The 22040-nt window shown below is 46.7% G+C and overlaps 1 protein-coding gene across 3 annotated transcripts in view; it reads right to left on the minus strand.

Annotated features, from left to right (window-relative positions):
• Nucleotides 1–22040, minus strand: part of Kcnn3 (potassium calcium-activated channel subfamily N member 3) — a 147069-nt gene that overhangs the window by 92753 nt on the left and 32276 nt on the right. For 2 of the 3 annotated variants that reach the window (XM_060392214.1, XM_021658705.2), the window contains exon 2: nt 13034–13129. In XM_060392214.1, coding sequence (XP_060248197.1) covers nt 13034–13129 — 96 coding nt within the window. Of the gene's footprint in view, nt 1–13033; nt 13130–15782; nt 16060–22040 lie in introns of those variants that run through there. The other variant, XM_060392225.1, reaches the window with a different exon arrangement.

Consider the following 22040-nt stretch of genomic DNA (forward strand, 5'->3'; position numbering starts at 1 on the left):
TAAAAGGTAGGACCTATGGTGTCTGTGTTGCTTTTCAGCCCTGGACCTCATCACATTCATGCTTCATGATTATCAGGTAAGTCCCATGACTCACCCATGTTCCATGGTGCTTATAGACACCACAGGAATTAAGGGTAGGAGTGGACTGGAGGTGCACATGCCAATAAGCAGGGAGGTTTATGGAGTTTGGAAATGATCATCTATTTGAGCCTAGCTCTGCCTCTCATCTACCAATTTAAATGGTAATTTACCTCTCTCAGCCTCACTTGACTTAGCTATAAAACTAAGACTGGGGGGCTGGAGAGATCGCTCAGAGGTTAAGAGCATTGTCTGCTTTTTCAAAGGTTCTGAGTTCAATTCCCAGCAACCACATGGTGGATCATGGCCATCTATAGTGAGTGAGATCAGATGTCTTCTTCTGTTCTACAGGCATACATGCAGACAGAACACTGTATACATAATAAATACATACATACATACATACATACATACATACATCTTTAAAAGAAAAGAAAAGAAAACTTGAGACTGCTGTCAAGGATAACTGGAACCCTTGCCCACAAGGGATGAATGGACACAGAGTGCCGCCACTGTTGCCACGTATGTGGTTGTAAGCCACTTGCCAGAGCAAGGCTTGAAAGAGAACCCCAGCCTGCGTTATGGGGGTGTTACACAGAGTGGAAGCAGGGGCAGAGGCTGGCATGAAGGAGGATGCGTGTTGAAGTAAGGGTGTGAGGCAAATCTACTTTGTACCAAAGCACACAGTTTACATACAAGGTGATGAGCTCAGTTCTGGAGATGGCAGCTGCTGGTGATCCTTGAGTTACTTGTGGATGTCCCTTCATGCCATCGAACTGTATTGTAAGTGGTGAATTTCCTGTCAAAATCACACCCTGAACCTGGGTCCACTATCCACGAGCGTCCTTCCCCTCTGACAGCAAGGTGTCAGGGTGACATCATTTCTTCTGACTTATACTAAATCCTCTAAACCAGAGAGAAATGAAGGACACATCCCATCTCCCCCTAATCCAATTGCTATGTTAGAGGATTTGAACAGTGCTGATTTCACCATCCTTCTTAGGAATGGGAAAATGTCATTTTACTAGATTCTTGCCCAACAGGAAACTAGAATTACCAGAATTTTCTTGGCAGCGTAATGTAAGAAAAATTGTATAGAAATCTCGAGAGTAAAAATTCTACAGTATCTTCCAATTTCACAAACCCTCAGAGTCAGTTCCTTCTAGTCCAGTTTAGAAAACTTGCGCTCCTGCTGTACAGAAACTTTATTAAGGCTCTGAAGGAGCAACCTCGGGGAGGGTGTGCCTAGAGCCCCAGTGCTACCACAAACACACCTTAAGGAAGTGAGGGTTGATCACCCGTGGCAGGCCAGACACAACTGTGGGGTGAATTACAGCACTGACGGAAGATTGCCACCGGTACGGAGAAAGCTCACCACTTAAAAATGGTAGCTATGCCTTACATAGTCAGACTTGTCAGCCATGGATTGTTAAACAAAAATCTCAGCATCAAGTGCAGAACACCTCCCTCTGGGGTCAGGGAGGCCCCAATGTCCCTTAAAACAACATAAGCTATTGCCACCAGAATGAAGTGGTAAGACTCAATTGCTGGCGAACATAGAGAAATCAGGCAAACTTGAAAAGTTTCTTTCTGCTGACCAGCTTTTGTCATACCAGAAGATGACACCCAGGCCACTGGGGAAGAAAACGGATCACTGGCAACCCTGCATGCTGCAGTACTGGTCTGTCAGACAACAGGCGCCCGTTAGTGTGATAGCGGCACAGTGGTTATGGAGGCTTGGGCTTGGATTTGAGACTTGGTCCACAGTAAAGAATCTGGGTGTGGTACTGTAAAATGGTCCAATGTCCACAGCTCTTGAGGTCACAGGCCCTAGAGAGAAAACTATTTCTGTTGTTTTACGTGTTTTACATGCTGTCACTCTCCTCCAAACATTTATGCTTATATCCTTAGAGCAATGCTACACGTTAGCCAGAGGATCTTCTCTCAGCAATGGTCAGCATTGATGCAGAGATTAATAGCAAGTCACACCACTGAAAGCCAATGCACATTGAGTGCTCAGCCCTAGATAGGACACCTATATTAATATCTTCAAACTAATAGGACAAGGGGGAAGATAGCTGGCTATGGTGGCACACATCTGGAAATCAGATCAGCTCTTAGGAAACCCACAAGCTGCAAGCCCTTAACCCAAGTGAAGAAACAAACACACACAAAGTAACAACACAAAAATAGGATGAATTAACTGCGGAAAAAGACATAGACAAGCAAATCACCAGAGTCAGAGATAGAGTTTTCATGATGTGAGCCTGCAGAAAGGAGGCTGGAACTGAGAATGAAGAAAAAATATGGTCACCTACTGTAATTATCCTAAAGACTTAGTTTGTGTTTGTAAAAGACTTTTGAGAAGTGTCCTTTAAACTTTAAGATAGTAAAGCCAAAAAGCTGTCTTTTTGATGGCTTTCTATTTCAACTCTGAGGCCATTAGCCAGGTGTCCCATTCTGTTTCTGAGAAAGAGACAAAGCTGTTAAGAGAAGGACAAAGTTGTTCAAACAGGCCCTACCAGGAGCCTCCTGAGCAAGCACACACTGTGTCTGTCCTCCAAATGGCTCTCATCCACTTTCCTTCTGTTTTTCTCTTCCAGTCACCAAGTGTCCCTCAGCTATGGCACCTTCATTGACTCAGAAGCCCCAAAGATCATTTGCCCTGATCTATCTTTATAACCACAAAAAAATAAAGTTGAGCTGATGGTAGCTTGTCTAGCTACAGAGACCTATACTCCAGACAGCCTGGACAGCCCCATTCCTACACAGCAGGCAGAGTTCACTGGAGCCAGAGCCCCGGGATTGGGGAGATACTGGGCCCCTTTCATACTCCCTCAGTCTCCTTGAGAGTATGGTGATGCTTTGCACTGCCGAAGCCAATGCTCACTCACTTCACATAGCCCAGGGTAAAGACAAGTGTATGGTTTCCAAGGCAACCTATATTCAGGTAGATCCTGACTGCTGGGGCCTGTCTGAAGCCAGTGAAGGGAGAAGTAAAAAGGAGGAGGCTTCCATTTACAAGCATAACTCCCCCCAAACTAATTTTCCTTGGAGCTCTGTCAGGATCTAGGACAGAGACCTATCAGCCCAGACTCCTGGGGCCCAGGAAGCTTTTGGAAGACTTGACAAGAGGAATGTGCAGGGCTGGGGAGACGGCTCTCTATGTGCAAGCATCAAGCATAAAGACATGAGTTCAGATCCTCGGCCCTCACATAAAAGGTGGGTGTGGCAGCCATATGCACTGTAACTCAACAAAACAGATGGATCCTGGAGATTTGCTGGCCAGCCAGTGTAGATGAAACTATGAAAGACTCTGACTCAAAAGAACAAAGGAGAGAATGAGAGAGAAAGACATCCGATGTCAACTTCTGGCCTCCGTATGCACACATATAAGTGAGAGAGCAAACACACACACACACCTTCCCATTCACCCCCTCCCACACTTAAAGAAGCATTCACCCTAGAGTCAACGGTATACAACAAGTGGACATGGGAAGTCTGGAGCTGTCCATCCTGGCTGGGACAAGTCTCAACATGCCCAGGATATGGGTTCTCATACCTTTAATGAACATGACACATACTCTGTCAGGAAACAGTGTGATTCAGAATGCCATTTCCCAGTGACAAAACTGAAGCACAGACAAGCCAAGATGGAGCCTGGCTACCCCCCTCACCCCAGAAGTCATTGTAGAATAGGTACTCTTATACCTGCTGACTGGAACAGAGTCAGGAAGCCAAAAGGATTAAACTCACGTGTTTAATTTTTTAGCGAATAAAGACACAGTGTCATATAGAAATTGACCATCAGTACTGATGTGGTCACCATGGCAGGTCCTGGGGCTGAAGTAGGCTGACTGGAGTACAGCAGGGAGGGCCAGAGAGCAGCAGTGGGCAAGGTCAACTCACAAGAGTAGTGGATTGAGACCCTTGCCCTCTGGGATGCAGAATTCATGGAGCAGAAGCCCGTGGTATGGACATAGACGTATCCAGCCTTTTGGAGATGAGTTTTCTCCACAAAGGGAAGAGAGGCTGGGTCTATCTAACTGAGTTTAGTTTATTTACTCACTGTTCAGCCTGTGGACTCTTTTTGTTTGTTTTGTTTTGAGAAAGGATTTCTCCGTATAACCTTGGCTGTCCTGGACTTGCTTTGTAAACCAAGTTGGCCTTGAACTCACAGAAATCTACCTGCCTCTGCCTCTCTGAGTGCTGGGATTACAGGCATGAGCCCAGCTTCTGAGTCTCACTGTGCTCTAGACAGATGTCTCTTAGCTCACATACAGTCTCCATCATCATGGTGGCCACATTCAGGGAAGAGGGGCTGACAAGAGCTAGCAATCTATCAGCAGCAAGCAAAGAGCTAATGCTAAGGCATAGACTAGACAGACACCTTGCTCAGAGGCTGAGGTGGCCAGAAAGAGTTTCTAGAGAAGGAATTATCAGGCTAAAAGTAAAAAGATGGTAAAGCCAGCAGGGCTGTGAAAACACCAGAGCAGTGAAACCAGCATTTCCTAGGCAGCTGCCAAGCTCCAGCTGGTGAATCTCCCATCTTCAAAGAACATGCATAGGTCTCCTGCTGAGGCCCAAGCATTTGCATTCCTGTTCACTCTCTGGCTTATCTGAGTTCTCTCAGGTGCTCTCTCCCTTGCTTGCTTCCTCTTGCCCTCTCACTCTCACTCTCTCCTTTCTTCTTCTATTGAGACATGGTCTCACACTGCAGACCAAGCCTCCAGTTCTTGGTCTTCTTGCCTCCTCCTGAATGCTGGGCCCACAGACATGTGTGTGCCTCTGTGGCAGGCTCTCCTCTCTCTTGCTTCCTTCTCTCCAGCCCTACAAGCACACACTGATCCAGGACCAGCAGCACTGCAATGAGTCTCCTGGAACACACTTGCCATTTCCCATTCCCCACATGTGCTGTGATCTATCAGTGGAGGGGCAACAAAAGCAGAGCAGGAGTTGGGCATAAGCTTGGCAGAGGAAGCTGCAGTGTAGCATGTCCCTGTCAGGCTGGATACCCCTTCAGTGCTAGAATCACCTGAGGCCTGGTCTCCTCTGAGCTGACCACAGTGGGACTGAGCTGATGTCCTCAGACCAAGCCAAGTTGGTCCTCAGACCAACCCATGTTCTACAGAACTGGGAACTCAAAACTCGCAATTAATTTCATGGTGTGTGTGTGTGTGTGTGTGTGTGTGTGTGTGTGTGTATTCATGCATGTCCTTATATGCATCTAGAGGACAGGGGTCAATATTGGATTTTGTGCTTTTTATGTCAACTTGGCATGGGCAAGAGTCATTCTGGAAGAGGAAACCTCAATTGAAAAAAAAAAATGTTCCCCCAAGATTGGCCTGTGGGCACACTTGTGGTGCATTTTTCTTGACTGATGGTGGATGTGGGTAGGCCCATCCCACAGAAGGCAGTGCCCTCTGTGAATGGGTAGTCCTGAGCAAACTTAGTAAGCAGTATTCTTCCATAGCCTCTGAATTAGTTCTTGCACCCAGGGGTCTGTTTTGAGTTCCTGCCCTGACTTCCTTAGATGATGAACTATAAGCCATCAGACAAAATAAATGCTTTCCTTTCTAAGATGCTTTTGATCATGTTGTCTTATCACCACAGTAGAAGCTGTAACTAAGACAGATGTCCTCAGTCACTTTCTTCCTTATTCTTTGAGACAGAATCTCCCTCTGAAACTGGAGCTCAGAAATTTGCCTAACTTGGCTTGCCAGTGAGATTGAGTGTATATGTGAGTGTGTGTGTGTGTGTGTGTGTGTGTGTGTGTGTTTGTGTGTGTCTCCATGTATCTGTGTTTTTGTGTGTGTGTGTGCCCTGATCCCAGGAGATAGGTTACAAACACACCAAGCCCAGGTTGTATGTGGGTGCTGGGGATCCAAGCTCAGGAGTTGTGTCCTCAGCCCCAGAACCAACACTTCAAATGCAACAGTCAAGCAGCCAGGAACACCCTCAGGACTGTAGAAAGGGTGGGCAGCTGCTAGCGCCCATGGAAAAAAGGCATAACTTCTTCCTCCTCTCCTGATAGCCCCTGAATTACTCCAGGCCAGCTCTGTCTCTGACATACAAGGTCTCTGCTCCAGATGATTACAGTGCACAACATCACCTCTCCTGAAAATCCACCCAGACCCTCTAGGAGACATGCCCCACTCTGCCTTCCTTCATGCCACATGGAGGCACACCTCCTTCTGTGGTGCTTAAGACCCCGGGCCAGCTGGCTCAAGGTGTGGGTCAAACACATCCCAGAGGCAGGACTTTAGAATGCATTACGATTGTTGAGTAAACACGCAGGCTCAGTGCTACAAATTATATGAGGGTAGACTCACTAATATAGAGAAGCCAGTACAGAGCTCAGCTGTCACACTCTTCCTCTTAAGGCCAGGCACCTCCTAAGTTCAGAATGTGACTTGTGTCCACTTTTCTATAGAAACAGGAAGGCAGAAAGCAAGACTGAACTGTCTGCCTTTCCCAGTGGAAGATGCCACTGACCTGTTTTGCAAAGGGACCCCAAAGAGTCTGCACCAGTGATACATCCTGCTCTGGTAACAGCACATTGTGACCACCCAGAAGGCTGCTTGGATCTCCTGGACAACCGCGCACAGTAAGTGAGCCTTTTCCAATGTGAGCTGCCTCTTGTCTATAATTTATGCCCTATAATTTTAAGTAAGTTCCCTATCTTCTGAAAACTCTATTGGCATTTAATAAAAATAATCTACTTTTATATATCCAATAAATTAAAATCTCTAGTTTGGGTCCTTTGTGATCCAAATTCAAGTTAAAGTCTCATCTCTTACCACCATCCTTATGTTTCTGTCATGTTAGAGAAAACTAAAGAAGTGTGCGAAGGCTAAGGTTAGATCCTGAGGGGATCAGCACTTCCAAACAGGAGCAGACCAACCCTGTTCCACCGAGTCAGCTAATGAAATAACACAAGTTGTAACTGATGGCTCTTGCAGCTTCTCTCCAGGGGCTTCATAATGTGAACTCACACTGCTGTCTGTATCCCCAGGCTAAGCCAGGCACCCCTCCTGGGGAAACTGCACCCTTCCCCTCTTGCAGGCTCCTGGATCAGACAGTAACCCCTGGCTGGCTGGCTGGCAGGCTGCTTGCTGTTAGCCCTTAAACATGCTTCTCCAGATCACAGAGGCAGACCACCCACGCTCACTGTCCCTGCTTGTTCTCTCTGCCCCCCTCACCTATACTGCCATTCGCAGTGACTGTTGTGACAAGGAATAACTTAAGGCAGATTTCAAGTGTGTTCTTCAGCCCTGCCCTCCGTGTGACAGATGCGATGCTCCTTTTCCCCCTCCCTCCTTGTCATCTTTAAATGACCCTTCTCAGTGTCCTAGCAGCTCCTCCTCCTCCATCTACTTATCTATCACCTGTCAAGATTCCTCTGGGATCTTGCCCTGTGCCTTTCTTTTATCTCACTGCCCTGGCACATCTATTCCTAAGGACTCTACATCACTGGCTCACATTCCTGTGCTGGAGGCAGCTAGAAACCCCCTCCTATACCCAGAGTAGAACCCAGCACCATTCCTACCTTGACCTGCTTCTGTGTTTTCAGTTTTAATGACTAGTACTCTCCAGCACTGAGTTATCCAAGCAATTGAGAGACTCCCCTGTCCCTGCAGAGAGTATAACCATCCTAATTGGACCAAGTCTTATCGTTCCATTTGCTCAGCATCTCCAATATATGTTCCCTACTCCTGTCCCCTTTCTTGCACTCCTCCTGGTCAGGCATCACTATCCTTTACCTGGATGTTGTAATCAGCTTCTAACTATCTCCCTGCCTCTGAAATTGACAATTCTAACACCTGCAAGCAACTGCAGAGAGAGCATGTCTAAAATATAAATATCCCTCTAGCTTGACACCCTTTCATGATTCCTGCTGCTGCCTTTCAAAACCCTTTAGCAAGACAAACAGGTGCCAGGGGGCCTGTCCACTTTTCCACAGTGGAGCTGCCCCACTGCCCAAGACCTTAGCCTTGAGGCATTCTGAAAGGACATTGCAGTTTCCACCCCAGGGCTTTTGTTTATTGTATGACCTCTGTTAGGGACACTGTGGCAGTTTGAATAAAAATGTTTCCCATAGGCTCATATTTTGAATGCTTAGTCACCAGGGAGTGACTATTTGAGAAGGATTAAGAGGTGTGGCCTCGTTGGAGGAGGTGTGGCATTGAGCAGGAGCTTTGAGGTTTCAAGCCCCGCCCCCATCTCTGCTTGCTGCTTGCAGATCAGGATAGACCTACTGCTCCAGGGACTAATGTGCTGCCGCAATCCCCACCCCATAATGGAGCAACCCTCTGAAACTGTAAGCAAGTCCCCAGTTAAATGCTTTCTTTTGTAAGAGCTGCCTTGGTCATGGTGTCTCTTCACAACAATAGAACAATGACTAAGACAGACACCCTTTCCTCCCTGTGGGCAGGCACACAGGGCCTTAGCTAAGCTGATGCACAAATCTGACCTGGACAGCAGTCTTTGTGACAGGGACAATCACTATTTCTGATTTTACAGAAAGGAAATTGAGCAAAGGATAGTAAGAAGTGTTCTTATTTATGGGTGTAAGGTAACCCATACAACCATACAGCAAAAGGTGACAGCCTCGCTTGAACCCAAACTAAGCTGCTTTCAAGGACAACACCAGCCACAGCTGAGGCTAGCAATCTCTGAGAGAAGCAAGGATGATGTCAGGGTTTCTAGCCTTGGGAGAAGAGCTCCCCACCAGCTGTACACAGAGCAGCCTCAATAAACCTCTTGCTGAATAACTATCAGAGCTGGATGGGCAATGGAGAGCAGGGAGGGCATACTGGCAGGAGAGCAGCCTCATGTATAAATCAGGGATACCCCAAAGGCATCTAAAGTAGAATGATACAGGAGTGAATTGTCTATGAAAGCTCCAAATGCATAGCTTTTGTGTTCTCCTTCTTGGATACGCAGGCCTAGGGATAAAAGGTACCAGAGTCTTTCAAAGCCCCACTCCAAAGTACCATAAAAGATGAAGGCCAAGGAAAGGCGGATGACCATCTTCAACAACAAAAGTGAGCATGTGAAAATCATGATGTTTTTCCTTGCTGCTCCAGAGACAAGACTGGAGCTGGGAGCAAGTTCCAGAAAAGCTGGCTCCTTTCCTCAAAGCAAAAGGGGGACATTCTAAATGTACATTGTCACTCCACTAGTGTAGTACTCATAGAACCATACAGGTCTTGTGCTAGGTGAGTGGCCATAGATAGGATGTGGTCCTCTAAGACTAGGAGATGGGACAGCCATCCTCCCACCCTCACAGCAGTAGCTGGCCCACCCAGAGGGAAAGTATTTCCATTGTTTTCCCTGGAAACTCTCTATCAGTCACAATAGGACACAGCTCCTCGATATAAACTCTGTAAACAGGGCCTGGAAAGGTGAACAGCCATACCTAGACTGAGCAATTTAAATCTAGGGGTCTAGGACCCTAATGACTAGACAAGGAAACTGAGGCCCAAGACCACAAAGCAAAATAATGATATAGTTCTAGAAACTAGAGCTCTTCAGTCCAGTACCTTCTATTCTAAAACGTGCTGCAAACACCAGCTCTCTGTCAGGCACTGTATGTTTCTGGAAATGCAAACATTAATAACATCTTTGTTTCTGAAGTGATAGAGAAAGCCATCATGCAGAAAACTATAGTTTGGTCTCATGAAGTACAGATGGGAACACCTCTCTTGCTGGCTCTCTGGGCTCAAACCATTTACATTCCCTTCTGGAAGGAGATAAAAGACAGCACAGCCAGCTATAGGAAGAATGTGACTGTTGAAGTGAAGACATTGATAATATCCCTTGGAAGCCAGTGGGTACAGCATGATGAGGGGCTGGGTAGTGGGCACTGAGCCCAGGCACCACAGAGGGAAAGCCAGGAGTGGGCAGCAATGCTAGTGACCATGCAGATGGCTCACCTGGCAGATTCCAAGATGCAGTTAGAAGTTAAAGGACACTGTCTAACTAGACTAGTCTCTTAGCAGAGAGAGGGGAACACCAACCCACCTACAAAAACTTCGACCCAAAATTTACCTTGCCTACGAGATGTGCAGGGATAAAAACAGAGCAGACAAAACAGAGATTGAAGGAATGCCCAAACAATGCCTGACCCATCTTACTGCAGAGTGCCAACCCCTGACACTATGACTGATACTCAGCTAAACGTGCAGACAGGAGCCTGACAGAGTTGTCCTCTGAGAGGCTCTACCCAGCAGCACCTCAAAACAGATGCCAAGATTCGTAGCCAAACATTGGGTGCGTAGGGAGTCTTATGGGAAAGTGGGAGGAAAGAGAAAATGACCTGGAAGTGACAAGATCTCTACAAGAAGACCAACAGAGCCAACTAACCAGGGCCCAGAGAGGCTTGCTGAGACTGAAGCATCAACCAAGAACCATGCACAAACTGGACCTAGGGCACCTACAAAGATATAGCAGATGGGCAGCTTAGGCTTCAAGTGGGCCCACTAGTAAAAGGAGTAGGGACTGCATCTAACAAGGACTCATTTGTGAGCTTTTTGATCACTTCGCCAGGCCAGACTGACTTGCCAGGCCACAGGGGAAGAGGACATCCTCAGTCCTGATGCAACTTGATGAACTGGGGTGGATGGGAAAGGGAGCTCAGAAAAGGGGAAGGAAAACAGGGAGGGAAGAAGGTGGGACTGGAAGGGACAGACAGATGGGGCTACAACAAGGATGTAAGGTGAATGAAAAATATATACAATAATTTTTTTTAAAAGGCAGTTAGAGGGCACCTGTGTATGTAACAGGAAAGGGAGTAAAGTTTCCATTTCTTGAGACACTCTACTCTATGCCATCTCAACACCCTTAAGAATTCAGCAAAGAGCCAGGCATGGTGACACACACCTATAATCCCAGCATTCTGGGAGGCAGAGGTAGGCAGATCTCTGTGAGTTTGAGGCCAGCCTGGTCTACAGAGCAAATATAGGACAGCCAGGGCTACACAGAGAAATCTGTCTCAAAAATGAAAGAAAAGAAAGAAAGAAAGAAAGAAAGAAAGGAAGGAAGGAAGGAAGGAAGGAAGGAAGGAAGGAAGGAAGGAAGGAAGGAAGGAAAAAAATCAGCAAAGTAGGTGGTAAGACTTCCATTCTTTGTGTGGGAAATGGAGAATCTGTTATTATCCCAAGATCATCCAAGCTCAAGTATTTGAGCTAGCAGTCAAAGCCACTACCTGGGGCTGAGTGTAGCTCAGAGGCAGAGCACTGGCCTGTCACACACAGAGCCTGAGTTCCATCCCAGAACAGCAAATTAATTAATAATAATAATAATTTTTTTTTAAAAATCAAAGTCACCTATTTCACTTTTTTTCTCTAAAACTGTTGGGCCAACATAAGAAACCCAGAAAGCATGGTTAGGACTGGAACAGAGAGTGGTCCTAAGCAGGGGGTGGGCTACATGGTCTGCTGGCAGCATGGCTGGCCCCCACACCAGGATCAACTTTGCAGTTGAACTATGTCAGATCTGCAGACCCAAAGCAGGAAAGGGGACTGACCCTAAGAGAATCAGCAATTTTGTTCTTCCCTCACAGAGCCTGATACAGAAATAGAAAAGAAAGGTGCCTGGGAGGACCACCATGTGCTAGGAGCCCCCAAGCTGGCTTCAGGTAGGATGGACCTGGGCTGAGGCTGACTCCAGAGACCCTGTCCTGACATGGCCTTTGGTCATCATCTTCACTTATGCTACTAGCTGCTTTCTGAGATCTGCTGAACAATGGGCTATGTTTGAGTCCAGAAGTTTTGTCTAGCTTGAACTCTGTGAAGAAAGTTGCCTAGTGACTTCTGTACTCAGCCCTCAAAGCATAGCCCAATCTAAGTACACAAGACTGTAAAAGGTAGAGAGTCCAGCCTCTGGCACCCTGAGGACTGGCATACTGGCCAGAGGCCTAGAGTTAAAACCACTATATCCCTTACAGCCACAGCAACTCCAGCACTTGGCCAGAGGCTGGTCCTCATTCAGGGACCAGAAGGCTTCCCACAATACATCTGTATCAGGACAATGACACAGTTTACTAGCATTATTGGCTAGCATGTACACATAGACCCCACTTTCCTGTTCCACCCTCATGGTAGTTCAGCAAAGTTGGAATAAAGCCTCCTTGTTCCAGGTGAGGAGGCTGAGACTCAGAAAGGTCATGGGACCAACCAAAAACATGCAGCAAGAAGAGGTCATGGCCAAGACTTGGCCCTAGTCTTTCTGAGGCTTGAGTTCTGGTCTTTGTCAATCTCTTCCTGCTGCCCAGATGTGATTCTGTTTGTGTTCCCCTGACCAGAGAACCGGAGAGTGTCCAGATTCACACGCTCATGATCAGAAACATCTGGATATCTTGGATGACCTGGGTCAGCAGTGAGCAGATCAGCCTGTAGGCCGGGGTGCAGGAGGAGGGGGATCAATGACTCACTGCCAGGAGAGGATATCAGGGTGTGCTCCTGCATTTCTCTCATGGTGCAAGTTTATCATTCTCTCTATATCAGCCAACCTGGAAGAATACCCAGATGTTCAGGAAACATTTCCCAGAGTACTGAGTCACCCCTTTACAGCCAGAAACAGAGGCCCCTTCAACCACACCACACATCCACTCTTTCTAGAAAATGGCACTTCCCAGCCTGGCATCTTCAGAGGTAGAGTCCCTACATTCAGAAATGCAGGTTCCCTGATGGTGTTTGAGGCAGTGTGTGTGTGTATATGTACGGAAGAGCACATGAAACCATATGACCCCCACTCATGAGGCCACCTGAGAGAAAATAATGTCTCAATTGTTCTAAGGTCAAAGACACCCTCCGTGAGGATCCAAAGAGAAAGGGAAGACTTCAGACACCATCTTGTGAAATCACTCAAGTTGGGTTGAGGGCAGGTGGATTCAACCCAGACAGAAGGATAGGCTACCACTTGAGTGTGTGTGTGTGGAGGGGAGACATACCTGGACTTCCCTTGTGTGATAAGCGATGATCAAACCAAGCAGGATGATGGTGGATAAGCTGATAAGGCATTTCAGGGCCAACGAAAACATGGAATCCTGGAGGAGAGAGGGAAAGAGAGTTAGGGGATCCAGGCAAGATGCACCTCATGGAAAGGTGTAACAGGAAACAGTAGGGCAGAGGATGGACCATCCTTAGGAGCAGGGTGTAGCATAACGTTAGCCTGGGATGCGCCTTCTGAACCTTTGCTTTCTAGGAGAAAACATCCTTACTTTCCCAGAATGACGCCACCAGTACACAATGTTTTATGTCTGTGATACCTGGTGAGATTCTAGTTACCAATGTATTGACTATTTGCCTCCATGCTCATAAGTCATGTGAACGCAATTCGTGTGTGTGTGTGTGTGTGTCTGTGTGTGTCTGTGTGTGTTGTGTGTGTGCACATGTGCCACTGTAATATGGTTTGGGTGTCCATAGAAACTTGTGTTTCTATCTTCTTTTAAACAAACCAGAAGATTCTGAGATCCCTCTAAACCCTGTCTATGAAGAGCTCCATCAGGAATGAATCAGAATGTCCTGGTAGCTGCTTGTCCTGGATCAAGCCAAGGAAGAGAAGACAAGGATAGCAGAAGAGCCACTGGGTGGCTGAGGGACCAGCAAGGAGTAGAAGGGGTCCTAGGCACGGGAAGGTGGTCTCTGGCCAAAGCAGGGGATGCCCCCGCAGCTTCAGCCCCGCTAGGTTAGAGAGCCTACAGTTTGTGTATAAGTTCTTTGGCTAGCTGCTGGGTCCACAACCTGCCCCAGCTACTTAGAGCTGCATGTCCATCAAGGTACCTGGCCCAGCAAGTGTTGGATGCCAGTACTTTTTGCTCCTTTCAGTCAGAGCATCTAGTTGGGACTTGCCATACTCCTGAGTGGTATGAGTCTGAAGGAGAGCTACCTCCAGTCCTAAGGGAACACAGGACCAGCCTTGAGCAAAGGTGGCTGACAGGGCTGGCATCACCACTGTGCGGGCTCTCTACATGGTCTGAGAGCTGAAGGAGACCAAAAGAAACAGTGCTATTCTCAAGGGTAATCAAAAACGCACCATTTCTGTATGCCCCAACTGTATAGCATTCCCAGAAGGGTGAGTGTCTTATGCCAGAATTTAGTCAGAGCCTCAGACATCCCGGGCCAGCACACTGCTCATTACTTGGGATCAACTCTCTTCCAGGAAATGGGAACACTTGTGAAAAATTCCCTTACACAGACCTAAATGGCAGCTCAAAACAAGAGAACAAAAAACAATTAGGTAAGAAAGACTAACTCTAGCTTTTTATAGAGAGTAACTATGGTTATAACCACCGATGGTGCACTGCAAAATAACTAGAAAAGGACAAGAGTGCTTCTTCCTACAAAAGAGATGGGAGTGTTATCAGCCTGCTCTGATCATTACACACTAAAACATGTTTCAGAGCCTCTAACAAAATTCCCATAAGGGTGTACAAATATTATGTCTCAGCTAAAAGTTTTAAGATAACAATGGAAGACATTTCAACACAAGATATAGTTAATTGCCAGATGATACTACAGCAGAGCTGAAGCAGGGAGACACCACTGGCAAGGTGAAAGGCGTTTGGGACCGATGGAGCAAGGCTCTATGGTCCAATATGGCTACTGTAGATTAGAGGAAAGCTTGATTTTCGAGTCCAGGACTGGCAGATGCCCATGCTCTCACTCAGCCCTTGTGGTCTGAGCTAGGACGGGAGCTTCTCTCTGCTGTGTCTGTCAGTTCCATCACTCTCTTCTCTGATATGATTACTGAAGCCAATTTTATCACAGGCACAAACTAGCTCTGAGGGAGAACTGGAGAAATAACTCCTTTGTTCATTCCTTCATACTTTTGTCTTTTGTTTGTTTCTGCTTCTGTATTATCTGTTGAGGTGCACATGTGATAAGCAGCCATGAGCATGTACTATAACACTTGTGTGGAAGCCAGAAGACAACTTTTGGAAATCCATTCTCCCCTTCCACCTTCATGTGAGGCCCAGGAATCAAACACAGGTCATCAGGCTTGCATAGCCACTGCTTTTACCTGTGACGACATCTTCCTGAGACCCTGTTTTGTTGTTTTCTGAGATAAGGTCTGGTTACATAAACTCACTATCTTCCTGCCTCAGCATCCCAAGTTCTCATTCATTTACTTTTTCACAACAATTTCAACCATTTCTTGTTTGCTGAGGACCTGCTAGACACTCCACTGTGTGGTCCATGCTAGGAGATACACAGAGAGGGCCCCACCCACTGGAAGTCTTCAGCTTGTCTTCTTGCACAAACTCTCATTTAATTATGCTATATGGCTTAGCTGTGGTGAAATGTCTCCATTCTGTACTATCCCAAAGTGGTGAAAGGTTAGGGGTGTGGCTTAATGGTGGAGGTCACACAGGCCCTGGATTCCATCCCCAGAGCTGGGCCTGTTTAGCATCATCCACACTCTTCAGAATGAAGAGTACTTGGAGTACTTCCTTAAGCTTGTACGTATAGGGTTGTCTTAGGGAGTCCTGATGCTTTGCTGATGCAATGTAAGCACCAAGAAAAACAGAGCACAGTTCTGACCCTTCAGAAGGTTCCAACCTTTGAAAGTTTACTTGATACGGACCCCAGACCTAGCTGCTTCTGTATCTATTTTTCCAGCTGGGGCTGGAAAAAAAAAAAAAAAAAAGGAAGCTTAGGGACACTCGGGTTGTTATGGGACAAGATGAATTTCCCTACCGGAATGAGCCAGGACAGTTCATAGTGCTTTCTAGCCAGAATTGACCATAAGGTCCTCATCACAGTGTCCAGAAGCATGTGGAGAGCGTCACGCCTGCCCCAGGAAGACTTGCGGTCAGTGGCACACTTCCACCTCTAACTCACTTTCTTGGCAAAAATTAGCTAAAGTTAGAATCTAAGTCTGTTTCCGTCACTTTTAGAGGAAGAGGTAAAAGGACAGGGACCAGATGCTGTCTCCTCTACTTTAAGCCTCTTCGATTTCGTTTCTTTCCAAAGTTCATTAAATGGCAGCTTCCACCTGTTCAGTGGATTTGACTGGTGCAGCCCCTGGTCCAGTAGCAGCCTACAGGGAGACAGAGCTGTGCCCTGGACTAACTGGAAAGTTTATGGGTATCCTTGAGATCTCATCACATATCAATAAAAAAGTAAACCATTAACTCATTTTTTAACACCTGGGAAATGTGTCAACAAGTCAATCAGATCTGGAACATTTTCTATTTGCTAAAATGTTGAATTATCTCCTTTTCCACCTGATGTGACTCTTCAGGTGGCAACAATGACACAGGGCAGACTGATTAGTCACCAAATACTACATGGTGCGGCACCTGCCATGTCCACTAGGCCCCAACACACTCCATCTGGGGCCTTAAAATTGACTCACTGGCTGTGAGGAATCCTATGACCAACTAGCTAACCCTTCTCCCCTAAGTCTGAGAACTTTCTAAAAACAAAGAAATACCCCAGCATGCAGAATACCTGGGGCACATCCCATTGAAGAAGAGGCGTTTTTATATATAAAGATTTTACTTTTAGTTTCAAATGTGAATGTAAGAAGGTACATATGAATGCAGCACCCACAGAATCCAGAAGGGGGAGTCAGATCCTCAGTTGGGTACTGGCAGCTGTGAACCTCCCAAAATGTGGCTGCTGGGAGCCAAGCTCTGATCCTCTACAAAAGCAGTATGTACTCTTAGCGGCTAGGTCACTCTCCAGCACTCTATGGGGGTGGGATAGGGGTCATCTTAAAATTAATCTAGTCCTACAGGTTCAAGCATAACACATGGCTCAGATTATCTGAGATTAGTAGAGCCATGAAATAGTGTCTGAAAACATGGAGGAAGCTTGTGACAGAATGTTAACTGGAAGGCTTTGAGCCTCAAACTATATATGAAGCACATTTTTGATGATTTAAAAAAATTTTTTTCCATGTAGAAAAAGATTGTGAAAATGTCAGTCTTTTGTATTATAGGGTGCTTTCTTATCATTTTTCTTCTCTCCCAAACTATGAATAATGAGAATATAGCACTTTGTAACCGAAAAGTTTATTTTTCAAAATCTGAACTTGGACTGCCAGGAAGAGGCTTTTGTGCAGTAGGAAAGAGGCATCTTTATCGTAATGTGCATTCTGCCACAGATGGCCAAAGGAGCATGGTAAGCCTCCGGTCCACCCCTGCGATGCTCATGAATGACCTAAGCTTTCTCTCAGTTTTGAAACCCCATTTCACTTCATGCCTGTTTCCTGGTATCATGCTGGAAAAGCTACTATTCTCAGCTTGAGCAGAAAATTATACACGTAGGCCAGGAGGCCTCTAAGTCACCTGGGCTGGGCTTAGGGACTCACACCCTCTTCAGACAGCCTCATTGTTTTACTGATCCCCAATCTATTTAAACCCACATGAAAACACTTATTCTATATGATCCCTTCACCTATTTGGCGCTCTGAATGTAAGAGGTGTTTCATAAATACTTTATTTATGGCTAATCTTCATTGACCACTGATCACATGCTTACCTCAAGAACAGGCCCACCACACATCTCACCTCTGATAAAACCTAATGTCTCTGCTTTACTGATAAACACTAGGAATTGGAGAGTTGCTGAAGTGACTTTCCCAAGGTCATGTGACTAACTCAGAGGTTTAGCTATCTGCCATATTTTTCTGTGTCCCATACTTATCCTGCCCTTCAGTGTCCTAGGTACTGTGTGAGACAGTGTGTCTTGTTACCTCAGTGGAGCCTTGGGCTGCACAAGAGACTTCTGGCTGGGCAGGAGATCAAGACACATTCCTGGAGATCTTCCTGCCATGTGGTCCCTGTTCTGCTCCCGGACACAAGCCAGCCCTTCACAGGTCTGTGATTTCCCATTGATAATAGCCTAGAATAAAGCGCTATTGCTACTCCAGGGACCTACCATGCAAGAGAGGCATCACCGACTGTCACAAACAAGGAAACTGAGGCTCCAAGAAGCCTAGCTTGTCAAAGGGCAAAGCCAACAAATGGCAAAGTCAGGTTTGAGGGAGTCATGTTGCTCTGAGCCAGTAGCCCTGAGAATGGGCCCCATTGGACTCTAGATTGAAAGAGAAGCTTCTCAGAGCTGCTGTGTCCCGGTCCTTCCTGGGGCTGAGGCACGGGGTGATGGAGTGGTTCCCAGGCCTCTGAGCCAGCAGTAGAAATTGCTCTCCTGGCTTGCCTTGTAGCTTCCAGAGTCATAATGATTACAGTAGATTTTCCCAGAGACTTTGAAGTTTTTAACATGTTTTATTGTTTGGAACATGGGGAAGGGGGCAAAAAATAATGCAGAGTCATGTGGGGGTGCTGAACCACAGTGTTCAGCGACAGGATGCACAGGCTCCTTCCCAGCTAAGGTAAGAAGCTCCAAGGGTGTGAATGTAAGCACGAAGCACTCACATTCATGACTTCTGTCACTGGTTAGAAGGCCCCATGGGAAAGAGGTGATAACATCCAGAACCTGTACTTCCCGAATTAAGGTCTGATGTGCCTTCCTGACATCACCTTGTTTTGTGCATTCGACTTGGGAAATAATTGAGTTAGAATCTTTCTTGTTTAATAAGGTCAACCCTTTGCTTCAATTTCATGGAGAGGCTCCAAGACTGATTGATATTCAGCACTGGCTTCGTACTGTAGCTCTGTAATGGCTGTCCTAATTAGACACTCTTGCTAATTAATGCTATGCAGATTAAGCCAGGCCTTCCTTCCCTGTTTCCCCACCCCCAGCCCTGGCAGGGAAGTCAGCATGCCTGGCTGCTAATCTCCAGGGAGGCCTGGCTTCTCTTCTCTACCTGGGCTGTTCATTCTGTGCCTAGCCTTGGCTTCCATCCTGACCCTTTGCCCTGGCTTCCATCCTGAACCTTTCCCCTGACTTTGACTTCTGAACTTTCACCATGTTGCCTGATCAGACCTTAGCTGATCTTCCTCCCAGGTATAGCCTGAGCTCATCAAGGTTATGAGGTCACCTGAGGTCATGCTGGCCCTACCAGCATCCTTAGCATGATGTCGCGCCCCATTGTAAGTATTAAAGGCCCACTCTAGCCTGTGTCCTGAGAGCAGGAGATTCTGGTGCTGCCATCACAGTGGGTAGGGATGGGCAATGTGCATTTCACAGATCTGAGAGAGAGTATCAAGACCCCAGGGACTTCATCAGGAGGAGGGCTCGGAAAGTCAGGCTTCCCTACAGTGTGGCCAGTGGTCACTGCTACCTCTAATTAAATGCCTAGCCTTGTGCAAGCTGCTTTACTCTTTAGACTTTAGACCTCCAGGAAAAGAAGATTCTGGAATTCAAACAAACCCTGATGTTTAGCTATGAGTACTTGATGGCCTATAGTATCAGGCATGCATTGGCCATGACACATATGGCTCATAGGAACATTCCAAACATTTCATTTGTAAGGAATAAAAGTGCAGGTACGAAATTGCCAGCTGTAGAGCCCAGCCACTCTGTCTTCTCAATGGAGCAAGGATGGTTTCAACTGTTAGTGTGGAGACTAATAAAAAGGATTCCACTGTTTCTCTCTATAACATAGAACTGGACAACAAAAGGCTAGAGTTCAAGTCATGTCTTGGAGATATATCCATTATAACCCTGGGTTTCCAGCTCCTCTTTGGGCCTTAACCTCTCAAGGTCTCCAGTTTCTGCTTTGCTCTCACTTTACACACATGAGATATAAATGAAAAAAAAAAAAGAAAAAAGAAAAAAGTTATTTTTTCCACATTTTTTGAAGTCAAACACCCTTTCTTTTGCCACCCAGAGCAGAGAAGCTGAGCTGGTCTCCGTTACACACTCCACCTCAGTGCCTTGTGTCCTCAGCACTTCAGAGACACTTGGACAGTCACTAGGCTACATGCTCCTTCACTCAACCAGACAGACTACTGAGCATTTGCTCTGCCTGTGCTCCAGGCTAAGCCCTTGCAAAACACTGGAGAGTCCCTTAGTGTACTGCGTCTGAATCCTGCTCACAAGCCGAGCATTTACAGCCATACTACATCCTCTGTACAGCTTCCCTCAGCCCTAGTCCCGCCCACAGCCAAATGTCAAAACGGACAGAAAGACAGTGGCCAGGGGGCCTGGAGGGCAAATAGGGCAGAGACAGTCAAAATGGACAGGAAGCTCCAACAGAGAGAAGACCTAGTTCCTCTGGGCTTTAGTATCAGAGATTGACCATGATCTGAGGAGGTGGCACTGAGAGGCATCTGAACTGCCCCTGCATCATGAGTGTGAGCTGCGGCCTGCAGTTTCATCCACAGGCAGAGACTTTAGAGAGCATCTCTCCCCCCTGGGTTTCTGGCTACAACTTCTGAGGATTTGCAGGCTAGCCTGAACTAGGGTCTAACACTTAACAATGTCCGACCCTTACCGTGGCTCGTCCTAGCCAGAAAGTCAGCCACAATGGGTGGCATCTTTTAATTAATAAGTTTGTTCTATGTCATCATATCAGAAATACTGTCCAGTACTTAGTGGGTCAATAAATATAGCTGAATGCTGACTGTTTGAAGGAGCAAAATTTAGAGATGTTTCCAACAGGTAGATCCTTCCATCCTGGACTCTCAAATTCATGAAGCAAAGTAGGGAGGGATGATCAAAGGAACATTAATATGTGTTCACTGGCCCACCCTGGGTCCCACGCTTGCTGACTGTGTGGCCCCACACTACAGAGAGAGTTCTGAGGCTGAAAAAGCACTTGTCACTTACCCACAGTCCCAAGGCAACGAAGAAGTAGAAGCAAGATTTAAACCTGGACAAGGCTGACTCCAAGATTTGTGCTCTCATAGCATATGGTCTGCAGAAAACCTCCCGGTCAGGCTCCAGCTGTGCCATTAAATCTCGGTGACATAGTGGCATGGCAACAATGACAGCCTGAGGTCAGGGCTGGGAGTCTGGGTTGTCCTGGCAAGTCTAGCCCAGGCCCAGGCAGGCATGGGGAGGGAAGACAGGAAATGCCAGGGAGTGGAGGAAGCCAGCATCTTGAACTAAAACACATAAAGTCAGTTTGGCCTAGGGCATTTCTCTGTGACCTTCTACTTTGTCACTTCCAGAAAAACATGGGACCTGATGTCTGAGGGACATCATGCAGTGAAAATAGCAAGGACATTTAGGTCTGAACAGAGGGTGGCCTGGAATTGTCTGGTGAAGCCAGCATGATGACCAGAACACCAATTAAGAGGCAGCGATCCTCCCTGCACCTGACTCTCCCACTGTGTAGTGCCCCAAGGACAGCAAGAAAAGGTCACTTTGGAGACCAAGCTCTCCAAATATGAAGTTCCACAAGTTGCCCCTTTCACCACAAACACAGTTCTGATCAAGGAGATGATTTCCTTTACAAGGTCTGGGCAGAGAGGAGCTGGCACACCAGGAAGTCTCTGCTGTGTGGTGTTTGCTGTACATTTCCTGCTACACTGACAACACTGACAATTAGTCCAAATGTGACTTGCACGCTTGCTGTGTGCCAGGCCCTGTGCTATGTGGAAGGTAGACACAAGAGGACGGGACCTTCCAGAAGCTCGGTAGCAAGGCCGAAGAGAGCCGCCAAGGCCTTTTCCAGACATAAAACAAGCACAACAAATGTGCTCCAGAATGCTAAAGAAGGGTATAACCACAAACCTATCTGTGCCCTACAGAAGTGGACTGAAGGCAGGGGAGCGTGTCTCTTCATCTCCACAGTAAGTATGGACATGGAATGACACTCTACCGGGTGCAATCACTCAGGTCCTAGGATGGAGTTACCTTGGCCCCAACGAGAACAATTGACTCAGAATCTCTGCCAACTTTTTTAAAAGTTCTCCGATTATGATATACTGGATAGAGGCGAGAGCTTCTATTCTGAGGTACAAGAAAGAACCCCGGGAGGCAGAAATCAGCACAGTCACTGAGATACCACCAGACACATGATCATACCCATAGATAATAGAGTCCCTAAATCTTGGCATCAGTGGCAACTTAAAAACCACATAGCCATTTACCTCC

Source organism: Meriones unguiculatus, chromosome 1 (genome assembly GCF_030254825.1).
Source record: "Meriones unguiculatus strain TT.TT164.6M chromosome 1, Bangor_MerUng_6.1, whole genome shotgun sequence".
NCBI lineage: Eukaryota > Metazoa > Chordata > Mammalia > Rodentia > Muridae > Meriones > Meriones unguiculatus.